At 36.2% G+C, this 16,699-nt stretch overlaps 1 protein-coding gene across 1 annotated transcript in view; it reads right to left on the bottom strand.

The window, feature by feature from the left end:
* The window catches only part of Hsd17b12 (hydroxysteroid 17-beta dehydrogenase 12), a 148,336-nt gene that overhangs the window by 87,256 nt on the left and 44,381 nt on the right, over positions 1-16,699 (bottom strand). Inside the window, exons 2-3 of the mRNA XM_027936716.2 lie at positions 7,037-7,083; positions 3,499-3,574 (exon numbers count right to left, since the gene is read on the bottom strand). Coding sequence (XP_027792517.1) covers positions 3,499-3,574; positions 7,037-7,083 — 123 coding nt within the window. The remainder of the gene's footprint in view (positions 1-3,498; positions 3,575-7,036; positions 7,084-16,699) is intronic.

Consider the following 16,699-nt stretch of genomic DNA (forward strand, 5'->3'; position numbering starts at 1 on the left):
AAACAAAAAGGTCTTTATGTGTTAACTGTTGTTTCTTACATAAATGAAATACACTAAATATAACAGGGGGGTCACTAACCATAAAGTTCCAAGTTTTCAATCTTGAGAATATTAAAATGAAATTGACAGATACATTAAAATAGGTTAGAAATCACAATCTAGAGCTTATATATCCTTTATATATATTTTCACATACACGCATGGAAATAGATATTTTCAAATGCTCTACTCATTCGCCTATTCTCTCCAAAGAACTCTAAAAATATAATATTTGTTTTGAAAAGATCGTAGGCAGTATATTTCTTGCTCAGTTTAAGTTTTTTATGTTTCCTACACATAGGATGAGAACACACAGTGGATTAATAGAACTGTTTCTGCATCACAAAATTATAAAACACATCTATTTGGTCAATTCCACATCTTAACTACACAGATTTGAATCAGAAGTATGAACTGGAAAAAAGTGGAATGGATCTTTTCTACCTATCCTATACCTCTGTCAACTACAGACCAGTGAAATGGAATTATAGGCCATTCTAAAGCTGTATAATAACCAGTGATAAACTACCAAAAAAACCCACAAAACAAAAATACATCATGGTTTGTTTGCTTTCAATCAAATCTCATTAAAGTGTATCCAATTAGAATTATAGACTGCCACACAATAATGTGAATGGTAAATGTCACCATCTCCATATCCTGTGAGCCATAGGTTATTTGGTAATGAAGTCCTCTTTGTATTGTGCTTTACTGTAAATAAAAACCTAGTTCAGCATTCAAAAATTAGCTAGGAGTTCTTTTCTTTGACAAATCAAAATTGGCAAAAAATACTTAATATATAAATAATCCCAGTTGACAATGATAATAAAATAAGCTTATTATGTGTGTGATGACTTTCAGCTTATTTTAATTCAACAGGTGACAGGTATCCTTACATAGAGCTATAATTTCATCAAAGCAGTCAATTATGATGAGGTATTTATCCATAGTTGGCGAAACGTTTAGTTCCCTACCAAACTATATATTGTCCTTTTAAAATTTTTCTGAAGAACTTTGGCTTTGATGAGTAGGCTGCCCTTCACATTCCCAAGAGATTGCTTATGAAGGCATAAAATATCCAAGTTTGCATGATGACACGAGAGCTCTCTGAGCCTCCCTTGCCAGTGCAAACAGAAAGAGCCTGAAGATTAGTCTTCTCTGGTTTGAAGATCCTGGAACACAACAACATCACGACATCAAGGGCAGTTTTCTTTCAAGAGGATTACTCTTATCCTCAACACTCAACTCAGCCATCCCTTACTGTCACCACAACAGGGTTAGGTTGCAGCATTCTCTGGGGAACAAGTACAAAGTATGATCCATACACTTATACATAAAAATAACTACAAAACTTGCCTCTTTGTATTGGTAGAAAGCTGAGAAATACATATGAGAATTCACCCTTTGAGTGTTAGATGAAGAAAAACAATGTAACACCAGAATAGGCCATATATATATATATATGATTCACTTACCAGAGAATTAGGAGGGGCTCAAACAGTTAGCTTGGTTGGCTGACTGACACTTGGGCTCTACGTCTACCAGGAGGTAGAGGCAGGGATCCAAAGGCTTTGGGAAATTGGAATGTTGGAGTAGATTTATCATGTGCCAACTTAAAAATACACAATCCCTCTGTCATTACACCCACAGAAGGGCCTACAGGATACAACCGTCACGCAGGCTCCACCTCCATTACTAGAATGTCATTACTGGTAACAGGTTATTATTCTGGCTCCTTTACAACCCTGACAGTCACAAAACTCAACACAATGTTACAAAATAAGAACCTCTCCAGTGTTTCCTCTCTAGTCCTTTGTTCATTCTCTTTGTGGGGCCTGCTACAAAGTGCAGTTATTTAATTTGTCTGGGGTTTTTGTTTTGACTTAGTTTTGAGTTTTGGGTTTTTCTTCATTTGTTTTCACTGTCTCCTCCACTAGATTATAAGGTCCATAGAGCAAGGACTGCATCCAACTTATTCATCACTGTCCCAAAAACGTAGTATAGTGCCTGGTATAGAGGCATTCAATAAAAATGTGTAAAAGCCAAAACGAAAGGGATGTAGAGATAGTTTGCATTTGTCGACATTAAATTCTGTTCCCTCCCTTTTCCTGGAACAGGTATGTTCACAAAAATATTATCCTCTCAAAGACATGGTTAACATCTCAATTTAAAACATGTTGTAACTTATAAGTCTCTTGTATACTTTTTCAGATGATGATGTGGTCTGCTAATATCACGTCTTAATAAATTTATATTATGCCCAGAAAAACATTTTTTCAGAATTTTCAACAGGAAAAAGAAATTCCTTTTAATCAATGTCAATTCAAGCTGGGTGAGGAGGCTCATGCCTGTATTACAGGGGCTTAGGTGGCTGAGACGGTAGGATGGAGTTCAAAGCCAGCCTCAGCCAAAAGCGAGGCACTAGTAACTCAGTGAGACCCTGTCTCTTAATAAAACACAAAATAGGGCTGAGGATGTAGCTTAGTGGCCAAGTGTCCCTCACCTGAGTTCAATCCCCAACAAAAAGGGGGAAAAAAGTCAATGAGAGAATAAATTTCTTATTTTTTATAAGCTTTTAAATATTTTACATTAATCTTGGTCACATCTAATTTCACAATAAATTTCTGAAAGAACTTATTTTACTTACTTTCTCAGAACATTCAATGTAGGTTTTGTAGAAATAACCCCCCCTTTTACACTAATGTTTCATCATTTTGCAGAATAGGCACAACAAATGAACCTGGCATAATTCTGGAAACAAACACAATTACCTCTTAATAAGGAAACAATTTGACCTGGGCAAATACACGTGTACCAAGTATCATCCTGGCAATGTGCCAGCAACAGGTGGTCACACATCCGGTTCATCAGTTTGTTTTACGGAGGAAATATGCAGCACTGATTTATTCATCAGGTTGGTAAAGTAGAAGTCAGTTAAGAGAGTCTTTGCCAAGTTACAATTCAGGTCTCAGGTATAGCTGACTAGAAAGAAAGTTCAACGTAGCACCCCTGCCACAGGTGTACCTACTACCTTTTATACTTGCTCTCAATCATATGTGCTATATATTTAGAGACACTGAGATCAAAGGAGTGAAAAATACTCAATATTGAAGTGAAGCAACAGAAAAAGATTCAGATGTTTCACTGAGGACATGATAAAATAATCAGAAAATCTGACTTAGAACAACAAAAATAGGTGAGTCAGTAAAAGGCATTTCAAGCAAATTACAATAGGTCTAAAATAACTTAAAGAAATTATTTTGAAAGATTAATAAAAACTTTTAAATAAAAAATTACTTAAAAGATGGTTCATCTTTAAAACATGCCATTAACAGAATAAAAAAGAAGTTTCCTGAACTCTAAATAAATATATCAGTGCTAGAAACCCACCTGAAAACATTAAACTTAGATTAGCTGTGTTCCATTTGCAATCATGGAGTGTTTAATGCAAGAACTTACTTATCTCACTGGAAACCTGGTTCAGTTTGTCTTGTGATCGGCTGATTAGGACAACCTTCATTCCACGATTTGCTAGCTGAAATAATAAAAAAGAATGTAAATTACATTTTTGCATTTCATTTTAAAACATAAATTAGATATATACCCATTTTAAGAAAACCTGACCAGATGATTATTCAAAATATAAATCCAAGTGTAAAGAACAGGCAATCCATAACGAAAACGTTACAGAATTTCTCAAAGGGCTGTCTTTCTAAATCAAGTATTCAGGGGTTGGGGTTGTGGCTCAGTGGTAGAGCACTCACCTAGCACGTGAGAGGCCCTGGGTTCGATCCTCAACACCACATAAAAATAAATAAATAAACCAAGTATTCAAATCTCAAGTGTTTTAGAAGGCAAGTGAATTTTTCCTTTTGAATCTGTATATTGTTTGAGTTTTTAAAATTGTTACATGTCCACTACTTCCATGATTTAAAACTTAGCTTTAAAAAGAAAGTTTTCACTGGAGAGGGAAAGGGAAGTACTGGGTAATGAACTTGATCAAATTATATTATGTGCATGTACAAATATGTCACAATGAATCCCAGTACTAGGTATAATCAGAATGCACCAATAAGACAAGTTTTTGTCATGGACTGGATATATAAAACAAAGATCAAAAGACTAGCAAAGAAAACTACAGTTAAAATGTTAGGAAATTGGGGCTGGGGATATAGCCCAGTTGGTAGAGTGATTGCCTTGCATGCACAAGGCCCTGGGTTCAATCCCCAGTACCAAAAAAATAAATAAAATAAAATACATAAAATGTTAGGAAATCCTAAAAAATAGGATAAATACTTAAAATTTTTCTTGGGCATTATAGTTTATAGACAACCAAGGTAACAAACTAAGATTGTTAAATGAATAAATTAATAACAATTTTTCTGAAGAGCACCTTCTATATGTGTATACAATGCTGTGTAAGCGTCGCATAGAATGAAAAAGATTTACAAGAATATGGTTAGGCAGTTACTAATAGGGCATTATGTAAAAATGTGGATGTGTAACCGATGTGATTCTGCAATCTGTATTTGGGGTAAAATTGGGAGTTCATAACCAACTTGAATCTAATGTATGAAATATGATATGTCAAGAGCTTTATAATGTTTTGAACAACCAATAAAAAAAAAAAAGAATATGGTTAGGGGCTGGGGTTGTGACTCCGTAATAGAGCGATTGCCTAGAATGTGTGAGGCACTGAGTTCGATTCTCAGTACTGCATACAAATAAGTAAAATAAACGTCCATCAACAACTAAAAAAAAATATTTAAAAAAAAAAAAAGAATATGGTTAATGTCCTAGGGACATATAAATACAGAGGGGTAAGGAAAAAAACTAATATTCACAAAACGTCTTAATGCACTACTCCAGTTTAAAAATGAACAATAAGTTAGGTGCTATGAACTATAAGTGATTTAGTAAATTAATATTCTAGTCTTAAATCCTAAAGTCAGCTTTTATTAAGTAATGAGTAGTACTGTAAATGAAGTTATGGAAGAACATTTTTTATAATAACAAAGGCTGGTAATTTGATAAATTAATCTGCTATAAACCCACTAAAGAATTCATCAGCCATACTGATATTAAAAAAAAAATTAACAGAGGAAGAGGGACAAGGAAAAGCTTTTATTTATACAAAAAAAAAATCGAATAAATGTAGGACAGAGACCATTAGAAAATCACCAATTCTTTAACCACTATGATAATAATAATTTAGGCAAAAATTGTCAGTGGATCTTAAAACCACTGGATGAAAGATTGCTGGCAAACAGGATATTTACAGTCTCAAAGCTTCATGCCACCTACTTCTTATTAATTATCTATATAATGGAGTCATGGTATTATGATGTAGTATGAGGTGTCCCCCAAAAGCTCCTAGTTAATGCAGGAATGTGTGGAGGATAAATTATTAAAATATGAAAATTCTAACCTCATCAGCCTAGTGTGGATGGCCTGGATGGTAACTGTAGGCAGGCGGGGTATGGCTGGAGGAGGTCGGTCTCTGGGAGTGAGCCATGGAAGAGTTCATATTCCTTACAGCCCCTTTCAACCCCTGCTGCCTGGCCACCAAAAGGTGAGCAATGTTCCTCCACCATGCCCTTCTGCCATAATGTCCTGCCTTACCTTGGGCCCAGAGCAATGGAGTCCCCCGACCATGGACTAAATCTCTGAAAACTATGAGCCATAATGAACTTTTCCTCTTCCAAAAGTTGTTCTTGTCCAGTATACTGGCCACAGCAACAAAAAGCTGACTAACTTAGAAATGGGCTAACATATAAGGTAGACAGCATCTTAATAAACTGTTTACCTTAACATAATCAATAATGAAACAAATGGACTTCTTATGCTTCTTGGTAGAATGAACTCACAAGAATAAATATCATTTGCATAACATTCCTGTTAAAAATGTTTCTCCAGCCAACACACTGTAATCCCAGCTACATGGGAGGTAGAAACAGGAGAATCAATAACAAGTTAAACTGTGTCAAGTTAAACTCTGTGTGAGCATTGTATTGGAGTTATAAGGGTGTTTTAGTTCTTATAAGACTGATCCCCAAATATTTTGGGGTGAACTATTATGATATCTAAAAGTAATTTACAAATGGTCCTGCCAAATAACAATAATAACGAAAACAGTAACAATAAAGTAAGTTAACAGTGACAAAATGTTAGCTGGAGAATCCAGGTGAAGGTATATGGGTGTTCATTGTATTCTTCTTCAAACAATTCTACAATTTTAAAATTCTTCAATATAAAAAGGTGGGGAAAAAAAGATGATTTTTTAAAAAGCTGGGAATGATGTGAGGGATTCAGTGCCTCTAACAGGATCTTCACCAGAACTGAGTACCTTTGCAGGGCCTGGAGGGCAAGGAAACTTGCCTCGAGCACTGCCCCAGTTCCCGCTCTGTACCTCAGTCTTCAGATGACTGCTTTCTTAGCCATTCCGTGCAGTACACAGGGCGTCAACGCTTTGCCTGAGCCTGTCAATATTTTTCTGTTAACCACAGACCTTCTTATAAAAATGTGACCGCCTATAACATTTCTATCTTTTGGAAAATAGTTAAAAATAACTGACTTTAAAAACTGAGGACTGGGGGCCGGGATTGTGGCTCAGTGGTAGAGCGCTTGCCTATTATGCGTAAGGCACTGGGTTTGATCTTCAGCACCTTATAAAAAATAAAATACAGGTATTATGTCCATCTATACTAAAAAATATTTTTTTTTAAAAAAAAGTACTGCATACACTTAAATGATATAAAATTAAAGCTACACTCATTTTCTTAGAATTAAACATCATGGAAAGTTTTATTCTTATTTTTCCCAGATATCTGCTTTAAAAAATTTTTTTATGCACACAAACATGGTATTTCAGACAAGATAAAAACAAACAAAACCATTGTACTATGTATTTGTTAATTTCAAAAATCAAAATTATTATGAAAGTATTCTATATTTGTTCATTTTTTAATGATAGAGAAAAGTTTTGAAAATCACCTACCTCTTCTGCATATGCTTTTCCAATTCCATCAGTACTACCTGTGACAACTGAGAAAGGAAAAAATAATACTTTAGTTTAAGAACAACAATGAGGAACTGGTCAAATTTAGTACCCAAAAATTATACACAAGGAAATCTGTAGAATATTCTGGTGTGAAAAAGCAACAGCTGGGCTGGAGGTACTCCGTGGTAGAGTGCGTGCTGAGCTCGCACGAGGCCCTGGGTTCAATTCCCAGCTCCAATAAAATAAAACAGCAATACCAATGGTTCAAATTTAAGGTTGAATACCCATCACAACCTCTGAAATTAAATACATTGCAACATTAACTAGAGTATCAGGTGTTGACAAAGAAATAAAGCAACTGGAATTCTCATATATTACTCTATCACTGAGCTACATCCCAACCCTTTTTATTTTTATTTTGAAACAGGATTTCCCTAATTTGCCAACGCTGTTGAACCTGCTATTCTCCTGATTCTACTTCCCATACAGTTGGGATTACAAGTGTGTTGGCAGGAGAAACTTTTTTATATATATTTTTGAGAATATATTGCTACATAAATCAATTCAATTATTTTAGAAAAACTATTTGGCAATATGTCTAGAACTAAAGCTATGCCTACCCTATGACAACAATTTCAAAAGATACAGATACATTATGTCTACCAAAAGAATGGCCATGGTAGCTCACTTATGCAGAGCAGGTACACATGCCTAAGTATTAATCTATAGGAAAGTAAATAAACTGAGGAATAATTATACAATGAATACTAAACATTAATATAAAAGAACAAACTACTGATATATGGAAAACATGGACAAATCTGAGACATTGTGTGGAATGAACAAAGTATAACACAAGAGTATGTAATATTTCCAGTTATTAAGTTCAAGAAAAGGCAAAACTAATTTTTGGTGACAGGAGTCAGAATATAGCTTAACTCTGGGTTGTGGGGTAGATGACAGGGAAAGGGTATAATGGAAAGTCCTGGGTACAGGAAATACTCTACATCTTGATTAAGACAGCATTACTCCTGTGTGTACGCATTCATTGAGCTTCTATGTACCCTGACGTACACAATTATTTGTATATATTGTATCTTAATGAACTAATTTTTAAATTAAGGGTAGTACCAAGAAATTGAATGAGATTTAGTACTTCTATGGGAAAGTACATTTCTCTTATAATCTTAAAAACTTTATGTAGTAGAAACATTTGAAAGTTATAATGTGGGGCTGGGGATTTGGGTCAATGGTAGAACATTTATTTGCCTGGCATGTATGAGGCCTTGGGTGCCATTCCCAGCACCCCACACCCCTGCCCCGACACATTCACACAATGGGTCAGGCTACACCATGGTATCTTAACTCTGGAATACTGGAATTGTGTTTGTCTCAAGTTCAGAGCATGGGCCGGAAGTGATGGCAGGTGCCTATGATACTAGAGATTCAGGAGGCTAAGGCAGGAAGATGGCAAGTTCAAGGCCAGCCTCAGCAACTTAGCAAGACTCTCCCCGTCTCAAAATTGAAAAAAATAAAAGACCTGGAGATTAGACATAAGCTCAGTGGGAAAGTGCTCTGTGTTCAATTCCCAGTATAACCTCCCTACAAAAGAGTTTAAAGGATGGATATCTGCTTCAAAAGATTAAGGATGCCCCAGAACTTCTCTAAATAAACTTTTCTAAATCAATTAGATTATGGAAAACAAATTATGGCGCAACTTGTAGAATTTTCTTGTACTTGTCTTAAAGGCACTTCTTTCAAATTATACAAGGAAGCTCCCAATTTTACTATTCAGAAATATGGGAAACACATTCATATTCTTCCTGGCTATATCTTTCAAAATCAGCTATCATATTTCTAGCATTTAAAAAAAAGACTTTTTGGAATAAAAAAGAAAATCCAGAGAGCAGTAAAAACCTCCACATACCCGTGGTCCAGCTTTACCCATGATCAACTTGAGGTAAATCTTGTTTTACCTATACTCCACATTTTCCCCACCTTGGATTATTCTGAAATGAATCTCAAACACCATATCACTTCATCCCTTGATTTTAGTATGTATCTGCTATTAAAAACAACAAAATTGGGGCTGGGGTTGTGGCTCAGTGGCTCAGCGGTACAGCGCTCGCCTAGCACATGCAAAACACTGGGTTCAATCCTCAGCACCACATAAAAATAAAATAAAGGTATTGTGTCCAGCTACAACTAAAAAAAAATTTTTTAATCATTCTCATACTACTAAAACTATAATAATTGCTTGAATCAAGTATCTAATCAATGTAAATTTTCCCAAAATTAAAACTTTAATAATTTGTTTTAATCAGGATTCAATAATTTTCATATTCCATATTGTTTAACATGTCTATTAATAATAATCTATAGGCTCTATCTACCCACCGACACTCCCCCCCCCTCTCTCTCACACACACACACATACACACTCGTTATTTGTTGAATATACAGACCCAGATTTATGCTTTCTCAGCCTGGCATTTGCTGACTGCATTTCCCTGATATGATTTAACATGTTCCTCTGTCCTTTAGTAGTTTGATACAGACACATGATCAAGTTCAGGTTTGAATTTTATTCCTAAGAATACTTCATAAGCAATACTACATATTTGCATCAGAAGGCACAGGTCTGGTTATCTTTCCTTTTGCTCTGTGAGTGGTCATGGATGATTTCCGTTGAGATCCATTATTTTATTAGGGGTTGCAAAATGGTAGCATTTGCATTCACTCATTCATCTCCATCTATTAGGTAAAAATATTTCCACAGAGAACTTAATCCTCATTAAATGATCACCATGATGGATGGTTTTTATAGGAACACAAGTAAGTGTTTGAATATTTTCACCTTTTTTTTTTTTAAATACACACACACGTATATATTTTGGTTGCTGATGGATCTTTTTTCCTTTACTTATTTGTGGTGCTAAGAATAGAACCTAATGCCTCATACATGCTAGGCAAGTGCTCTACCAGAGCTACAACACAGCACCACCTCTGTCAATTTTTAAAATAAATTATTTCCTTGGCATTTTCCACAGGTAACTTATGTTTTTACCATTAAGAAACATTATTAAATCACAGATTTAAACATTTGTTGTAGAATCTAGCTAAATAAAATTAAGCATAATATGAAAGTCCCTCCAACCCCATTATCAATGCAATTGTTCTTTCCTTTAACATTTTATCTCCTGAATATTTCTGGATGTGTGAAGATACAAATTTTATACTGTATTCCTGATACTGACTCAATAATGTTTCACATGTGAAGGACAAATACATACTAAAACGTTCCAGTCTCTCCTTTTCCTTCTTGATAAACCTCCCTTCTGCCTTCTTCCTTCAAAGCCCAATCCAAGCTCCACCAATTCTACTGTTCCAGATCACTCCAAATAAAAGTAATCGCTTCCTTTTCTAAATTCCCACAAGCACTTTACCCAACCATGACACTTCACCACTCCTTATTTTGAATTATAATTCCTTGTATCTACATGTTTTTATTCTTTGATCTGATTCTAGCCTCCTTTCTACACGCCATGCTCAACATAGGTGCTCAGACATTTGCTGAATGCATGAATGATGCTCACCAGTTTTAATCTTTTAAAACTGTATAAGACTGCTTGCCTGAGAACCTGATTTCTCAAAGGTCTTCACTTTTCAAATTCAGTAGCTTACACTCTTCATAGCCGCCTATCAGTCACTGACCTATCTTACTTACAAAGCCTTTTGTATGTAGATTATTCTGCTGAAGCCTACAACTGTGAAGCAAGCAAGCCACAAATGCAGTTATAGCAACTGGTGGCAGCATCAGATTTCTTAGGTTAGAGGTTTAAAATCTGTTAACAACTTCAGCACCACCATAAAATAAAATCTCTCAACAAGAATATGACCAAGAATTAAACAACGATAAAGTCATTCAACATTCTCCATCTAAAATTATTGGCTGGAATACATTTCAAAAGAACATCAACAACTCTGTTGTGTGCGTCTGTTTTAGAAGTTGCCAACCCCACCTGAACTCAGCATAGCACAGTGTCATTATAACCAATGACAGTCGTAGACAGCTAGAATCTGCCAGGTCTGGAGATTCCAAACTTTGCTTAATGGATATCGAGTCTTCCTTTTCCAAATTCTCCAGGTTTGGGGATTTATAGTGGCACTCAATTCATGAGTTACTTATTAAGTTGATATGAATGTGGAGATATTTTATTTTTTTCTTCCTTCTTTGTTTGTACCACAGATTGAACCCAGGGAACTTAACCACTGAGCCACATTCCCAGCCCTTTTTATTTTGAGATGGGGTTTTGCTTAGTTGCTTAGGGCCTCCCTATTGGCTTATTATAGTTGACAAAAACTTCTACTTCTCTTTTGTTTTCCCCATCCTTCTGATTCTGTCAATAGTGTTTATATTACTGGAATATTGCAAAGTAATTCTGACATTCACCATCAAGATTTAGCACAGATCCCTTACATTAAGGTCATGGTCCCCAACCAGACTGCTCTTCTGATGCCAGACACAAAGTTCAGAGGCCCCAGGCTACCCACACTTCTGACTACAAACTGGCTACAAATTTGGGGGTTCCCACAATCCCCCGGACTTGATAATCTACTGGAATAATTTAGAGAACTTGAAATAACTTCCAGTTATAGAGGATACAAACCAAGATCAACCAAATGAAGAGAACACATAGGGTAAGGTCCGAGAAGCTCTATGTCCTCTCCCCAGGGCACAGAATCAGGGGAAGCACATTGCCTTCCCAGCACAACAATATCTCTACCAACCAAGAAGCTCCATCCAGCTTCAGTGTCCAGATTTTTATCAGGTTCCATTATAAAGGCATGACTGACTTGATCACTGGCCACACGACTGAAGTCAATCTCTAGACCTCCTGCCCTTCCCAGAGGCCAGGAGGCTGGACTGATCAGGTGGCTCAAAGTCTCAAGCTCTAATCACATAACTTTCAGGCATGTCCGGCCCAACGCTTGCAAGCTATCTAGGGTTCCACCAGAAGTCATCCTATAGGAAAGTCCCCCCAAGAATTTGGAGTCTCCTCCTCAGGGATCAGGGATAAAGACTAGTCAAATATTTTGTTATACAACAATTATTGTGATTAAATAAATATATTTCTCTCTACTGATCCAAACAGTACAAAAATAATTACATTTCATTTTCTAGCGGAATTTCTGTCATCCCTACACACAGAATTGCACTGCTCTTCATCCGCATGCTTTTCTTTTTAAACATCCCCATGCTCTACAATCTCTCAACACAAACGTCCACATTAGCAGGTCATTCGTTTTTTTGTTTGTTTTCCACCTTAGACATCACCTTCACAGTGCCTGTTATCCAGCTCCAACTTGGAATGGTTCCTCTGCTTTACTGTACAGCTGTTGTCTGGGAACATGGTCTTGGGGATTCCCTTGGCCTCTGTCCTGTGCTGAAGCTCTGTTTTCCAGATCTTGTTCTATTCTCTAAGTATGGGAGAATATCTCAGTATGCCAGTAGCTTCCCAAGAACAAATACACGGAGACATGTTTGCAAACATTCTTTTAAATCAACTTTATTTTAGAATAGTTTCAGACTTGAAAAAAAAAAAAAGAGATAGTACTAACAGCCTACATTACTATGGTACGTTTGTCACAATTCATGAACCAATATTGGAACGACTAACTGAAGTCCATATTTTATTCAGATTTCCTTAGTCCTTACTGAATGTCTTTTTTCTGTTCTAGGATCCCATCCAGGACAATTATATTACATTTAGTCATCATGTCTCCTTATTTGATGGTGTGAGACAATTTTCTTTTGCATATTTTTTTAAAACTCTATATTCAAACCGCAAAATTATAGTTTGACTAGGTGTAGAATTCTAAGCAGAAAATCATTTTTAACAAAGCATTTTAGACAACTCTCCATTATCTTCAAGCACAAGTATTGTTTAAAGGGTTTCAACATCGTATTTCAGACCATTTGTGGGTAACCTGCTTTTCTGTCACTGGGGCTTTTAGGATTATTACTTACTCTTTAAGACTCCATGATATGCCTTGGAGTAGATGTTTTTCCATTCATTGGTGCTAAGCACTAATGGGCCTTAAAATTCATGACTTTAAATTCTGATAATTTTCTACATTAACTCTTTGATAATATCTTCCCCATATTTTTCTCTTATTAGAATCTTTATTAATCTGAATTTGAACTTAAGAGTTTCTCCATTAATCTTATTTTTATTTTCTACTTTCCTATAAATTTCTTCAACTTTATCTTCCAAATCCTTTACTGGCTTTTTAAATTTAGATGTTCAGTTTTTAATCTTAGAGAACTCTTCCATTTTCTGACTGCTTGCTTGCACTCCCCAGGCCTCTCTCAGCATCCTGTCTTCTCTCTGAGGACATTAATCATAATTTGTTTACATATTTACATTTTCTTCTACTCCTTATATTTTGTCTCCTCTAAGTTCCTTCTTGATTGTTTCACTCTGTCTCATCTCGGAAGCATTAAAACGTTGGTTAAAATGCACTGATATGGTAATTATACTGTGGTCCTCACTACAGGACAACGAATAATCAAACCAGCTTTTTTATTGGGGAATCCCCAAGTCAGTATTAGTCTTTCATCAGGGAATCTTCAGTGTTCCTTTAGAGGCATTGCCATTTTCTAGGCTTCTGGCAGGGCAGCTATTAGTCTGTAAACTTTCCATTCATCACCTGATCACTGCATTCTTTTGTCCAATTTCCCTGAGTCTCAAGCACATGTGGCTCAGAGCCCAGCCCCACCTGCCTTCTTAAGTGCTGAAATATATGTTCAATTTATATGTGGTTCTGGTGTCCAGGGGATGAACTTTCTTGTTTCCCAGTGGTGGTCCCTCTGAGTTCTCAGGTGACTGCTCTGTGAAGTAAGTTACCACTCCTCTACCTTCATTTGCCTGGACTGGGGATTAGGGATGACAGAAGTTGTGTAGTTGCATCAAAATGGAACTGTTTCCCTTCTAATTTGGGGGGAGGATTTCCAAGAGATGAAAAGCCAGAAGTACTATTACTTGTCCATTTTAAAATTGAAAGCACCCCCACATTCCTCTAAAGTTGCACATTACACTAAAGTAGACTAACTTTCATTGAGGATGAAGTACTGAGCACACTTCCTAGAAAGATTTGACTTTCTGCTCTCTGCAAAAATGCTTTTACCTATCATGTGCTACTAACAATTACCAAATTTGAATCAAACTGGGCTGAGGGTGTGGCTCAATGGTAGAGAGCTTGCCTAACATGCACAATGGGCCTGGGTTTGATTCCTAGCACCAGAAAAAAAAAAAAAAAAAAAAAAAATTTTAAAAATCAAACTAGGCTGTCTTTAGAAACCATTATATGCATGAGTGTAGAGAATTCAAAGACATATAAAAATCCACTCTGGATATTAAAGATCCTAAAAAATATTTTTAATCTATCTAAAACTATCTACAAACTAATAGCTGCCCTTCCAAAGCCTAGTTGCTTTGGGGAGATCAGAGAAAGAAAAGAAAGATAATATTTTTAAGTTCATTTTACTATCTGCATTTTTTTACACTGTCATGTACATTTTATTATGTCATATATTTCCTTTTTAAAAAATAAAGTCCTTTCCTACTAGAAAGACAGTAGAAACTAAGCCAAAAACTCTTCATCTACTCCAGTTTCCCCAAAGTCAAGGTAGCATTACTTAGGACTATTTCCCAAAGTCACTTAATATTTTCTTAAAACTGATCATTCTTTCTTAAATAAAATGTAAAAACACAATTATCTCAAAATTATTTACTTAATTCAATCATAAATGTCATCATTTTCAATGAATAGAAATAGACTATCAATCAGTATAACATAAACTACCAGTCTGACATATATATTTTGCACTGATAGTTTATATGTTACACTGATAGTCTGTCTATATTTATATACTATATATATTTATATAGAGAGACTATCAGTGTGTATATATGTATTATACATATAGTCTACCTATATATATTTAAAAATACTCATCAATGTGTGATCATCTCTTGATTTATTTCTGGGAAACACTGATCTAAGCATTCCCACCCTAATACACTAATTTTCAATGAAAATCAAATGAAAAAAAGATGAGCTTCTAAGTCATTCAAATTAGTTTTTTGTTGTCTCTTCAAATGAAAGAAGCAAGCACTCACAGGTATAATTAAATAAGTTGCAATGTGCAAAATCCACCCTGTGTGGGGACCCATTCTTTATGTGTCAAGTGCACATAGGAAGGCACATAGCAGGCTGTGGCTCATAACAACCATATTTCCTTCCTTCTTTGCATGAGAACAGTGACTTTCAGCCCAGCATACTGTAACCTGGAATCTTTATTTCCTGGAATCTCTATTTTCCAACCTCCAAAGCAGGTAGGTGTGGCTATGTGATTAAATTCTGGGGAAAAGATGTAAGCAGAGTTGTGAAGGACTTTGAAAAAGGTTGCTTGAAAACAGCTGACGCAGCAGCGCGACCCCTTTTTGCCCTTCATGCAGTCAATTCAAAAGTGATGGGTGGGACTCCCGCCGCCTCTTGAACCATGAAGTACCTCTGAGGGTAGAAGACTCAGAGGAATTAAGGTACCTGATCATACCACTGAACTACCATGCCATTTTTCAAACCAATCATCTCTTTTACCTAATTGATTATAATACAGAATCAAGCATATATGAAAGTTCAAATCTTTAAACTGGTTGAAAAACAAACTTGTATTAAAGTCACTATTATAGGCCCCCAAAAAGCAAGAATAACAATCAGTAAATTATGAAAACAAAATATTTAATATTTACATTAGAAAATAATTTGCTTATGGAACCTCATTGATATGATCTAGTTAATTCTCACAACTCCCAGTCTGTTCTACACTCTCACCCCTACACACAAGGACTTGGGCAGTGAAGGTTTCGGTCCCTTCTCACTCAATCCAAGTTATACACAAGTTAAGAATTACCTTTCTCAAAAACTGCTTTTATAATCTTTTTTCCCTGCCAAGAAGTGACAATGTTTTCCTATTGCCAGTTACACTAAACCTGAAGCAAATCCTTCACTTCTTCCCAATGTCATCACCTGGAGGTCCCATCATTCATCTCCCCTAAGAACTACTGCAACCATCTTCTAATACATCTGCTTGGTCCCATCCTTACTCCTCTGCGATTCTTCCTCCACACCATAGCCAAAGTGATCACTCCATGTGCAAATGTGAGGATCATTTCCCTGCCTCAAACCTGTGGCTTCCCACTGCCCTCACTCTTGACAGGTCTTCTAGGAACTAACCTTACCTGCCACTACTTTCCTCCTTCCTTTTTTTTTTTTTTTTTGTGGGGGGTTGAGTGCCTAGGGAAGGGGGGCAGGTACCAGGAATTGAGCTCAGGTCAGGGACACTTGGCCATTGAACCACATCCTCAGTCCTATTGTGTATTTTATTTAGAGACTGGATCTCATTGAGTTGCTTAGTACCTAGCTTTTTTGCTGAGTCTGGCTTTGAACTTGAGATTTCCCGCCTCAGCCTCCAGTGCTGCTGGGATTACAGGCAGGCACCATCACACCTGGCTCCTCCTTCCACTTTCTGCCCCACAATCATGGTGAAATGCTTCCAAGGTAACATGCTCTCTCTTCACAAATGTTGTTCCC

Source organism: Marmota flaviventris, chromosome 9, assembly GCF_047511675.1.
Source record: "Marmota flaviventris isolate mMarFla1 chromosome 9, mMarFla1.hap1, whole genome shotgun sequence".
Classification (NCBI taxonomy): domain Eukaryota; kingdom Metazoa; phylum Chordata; class Mammalia; order Rodentia; family Sciuridae; genus Marmota; species Marmota flaviventris.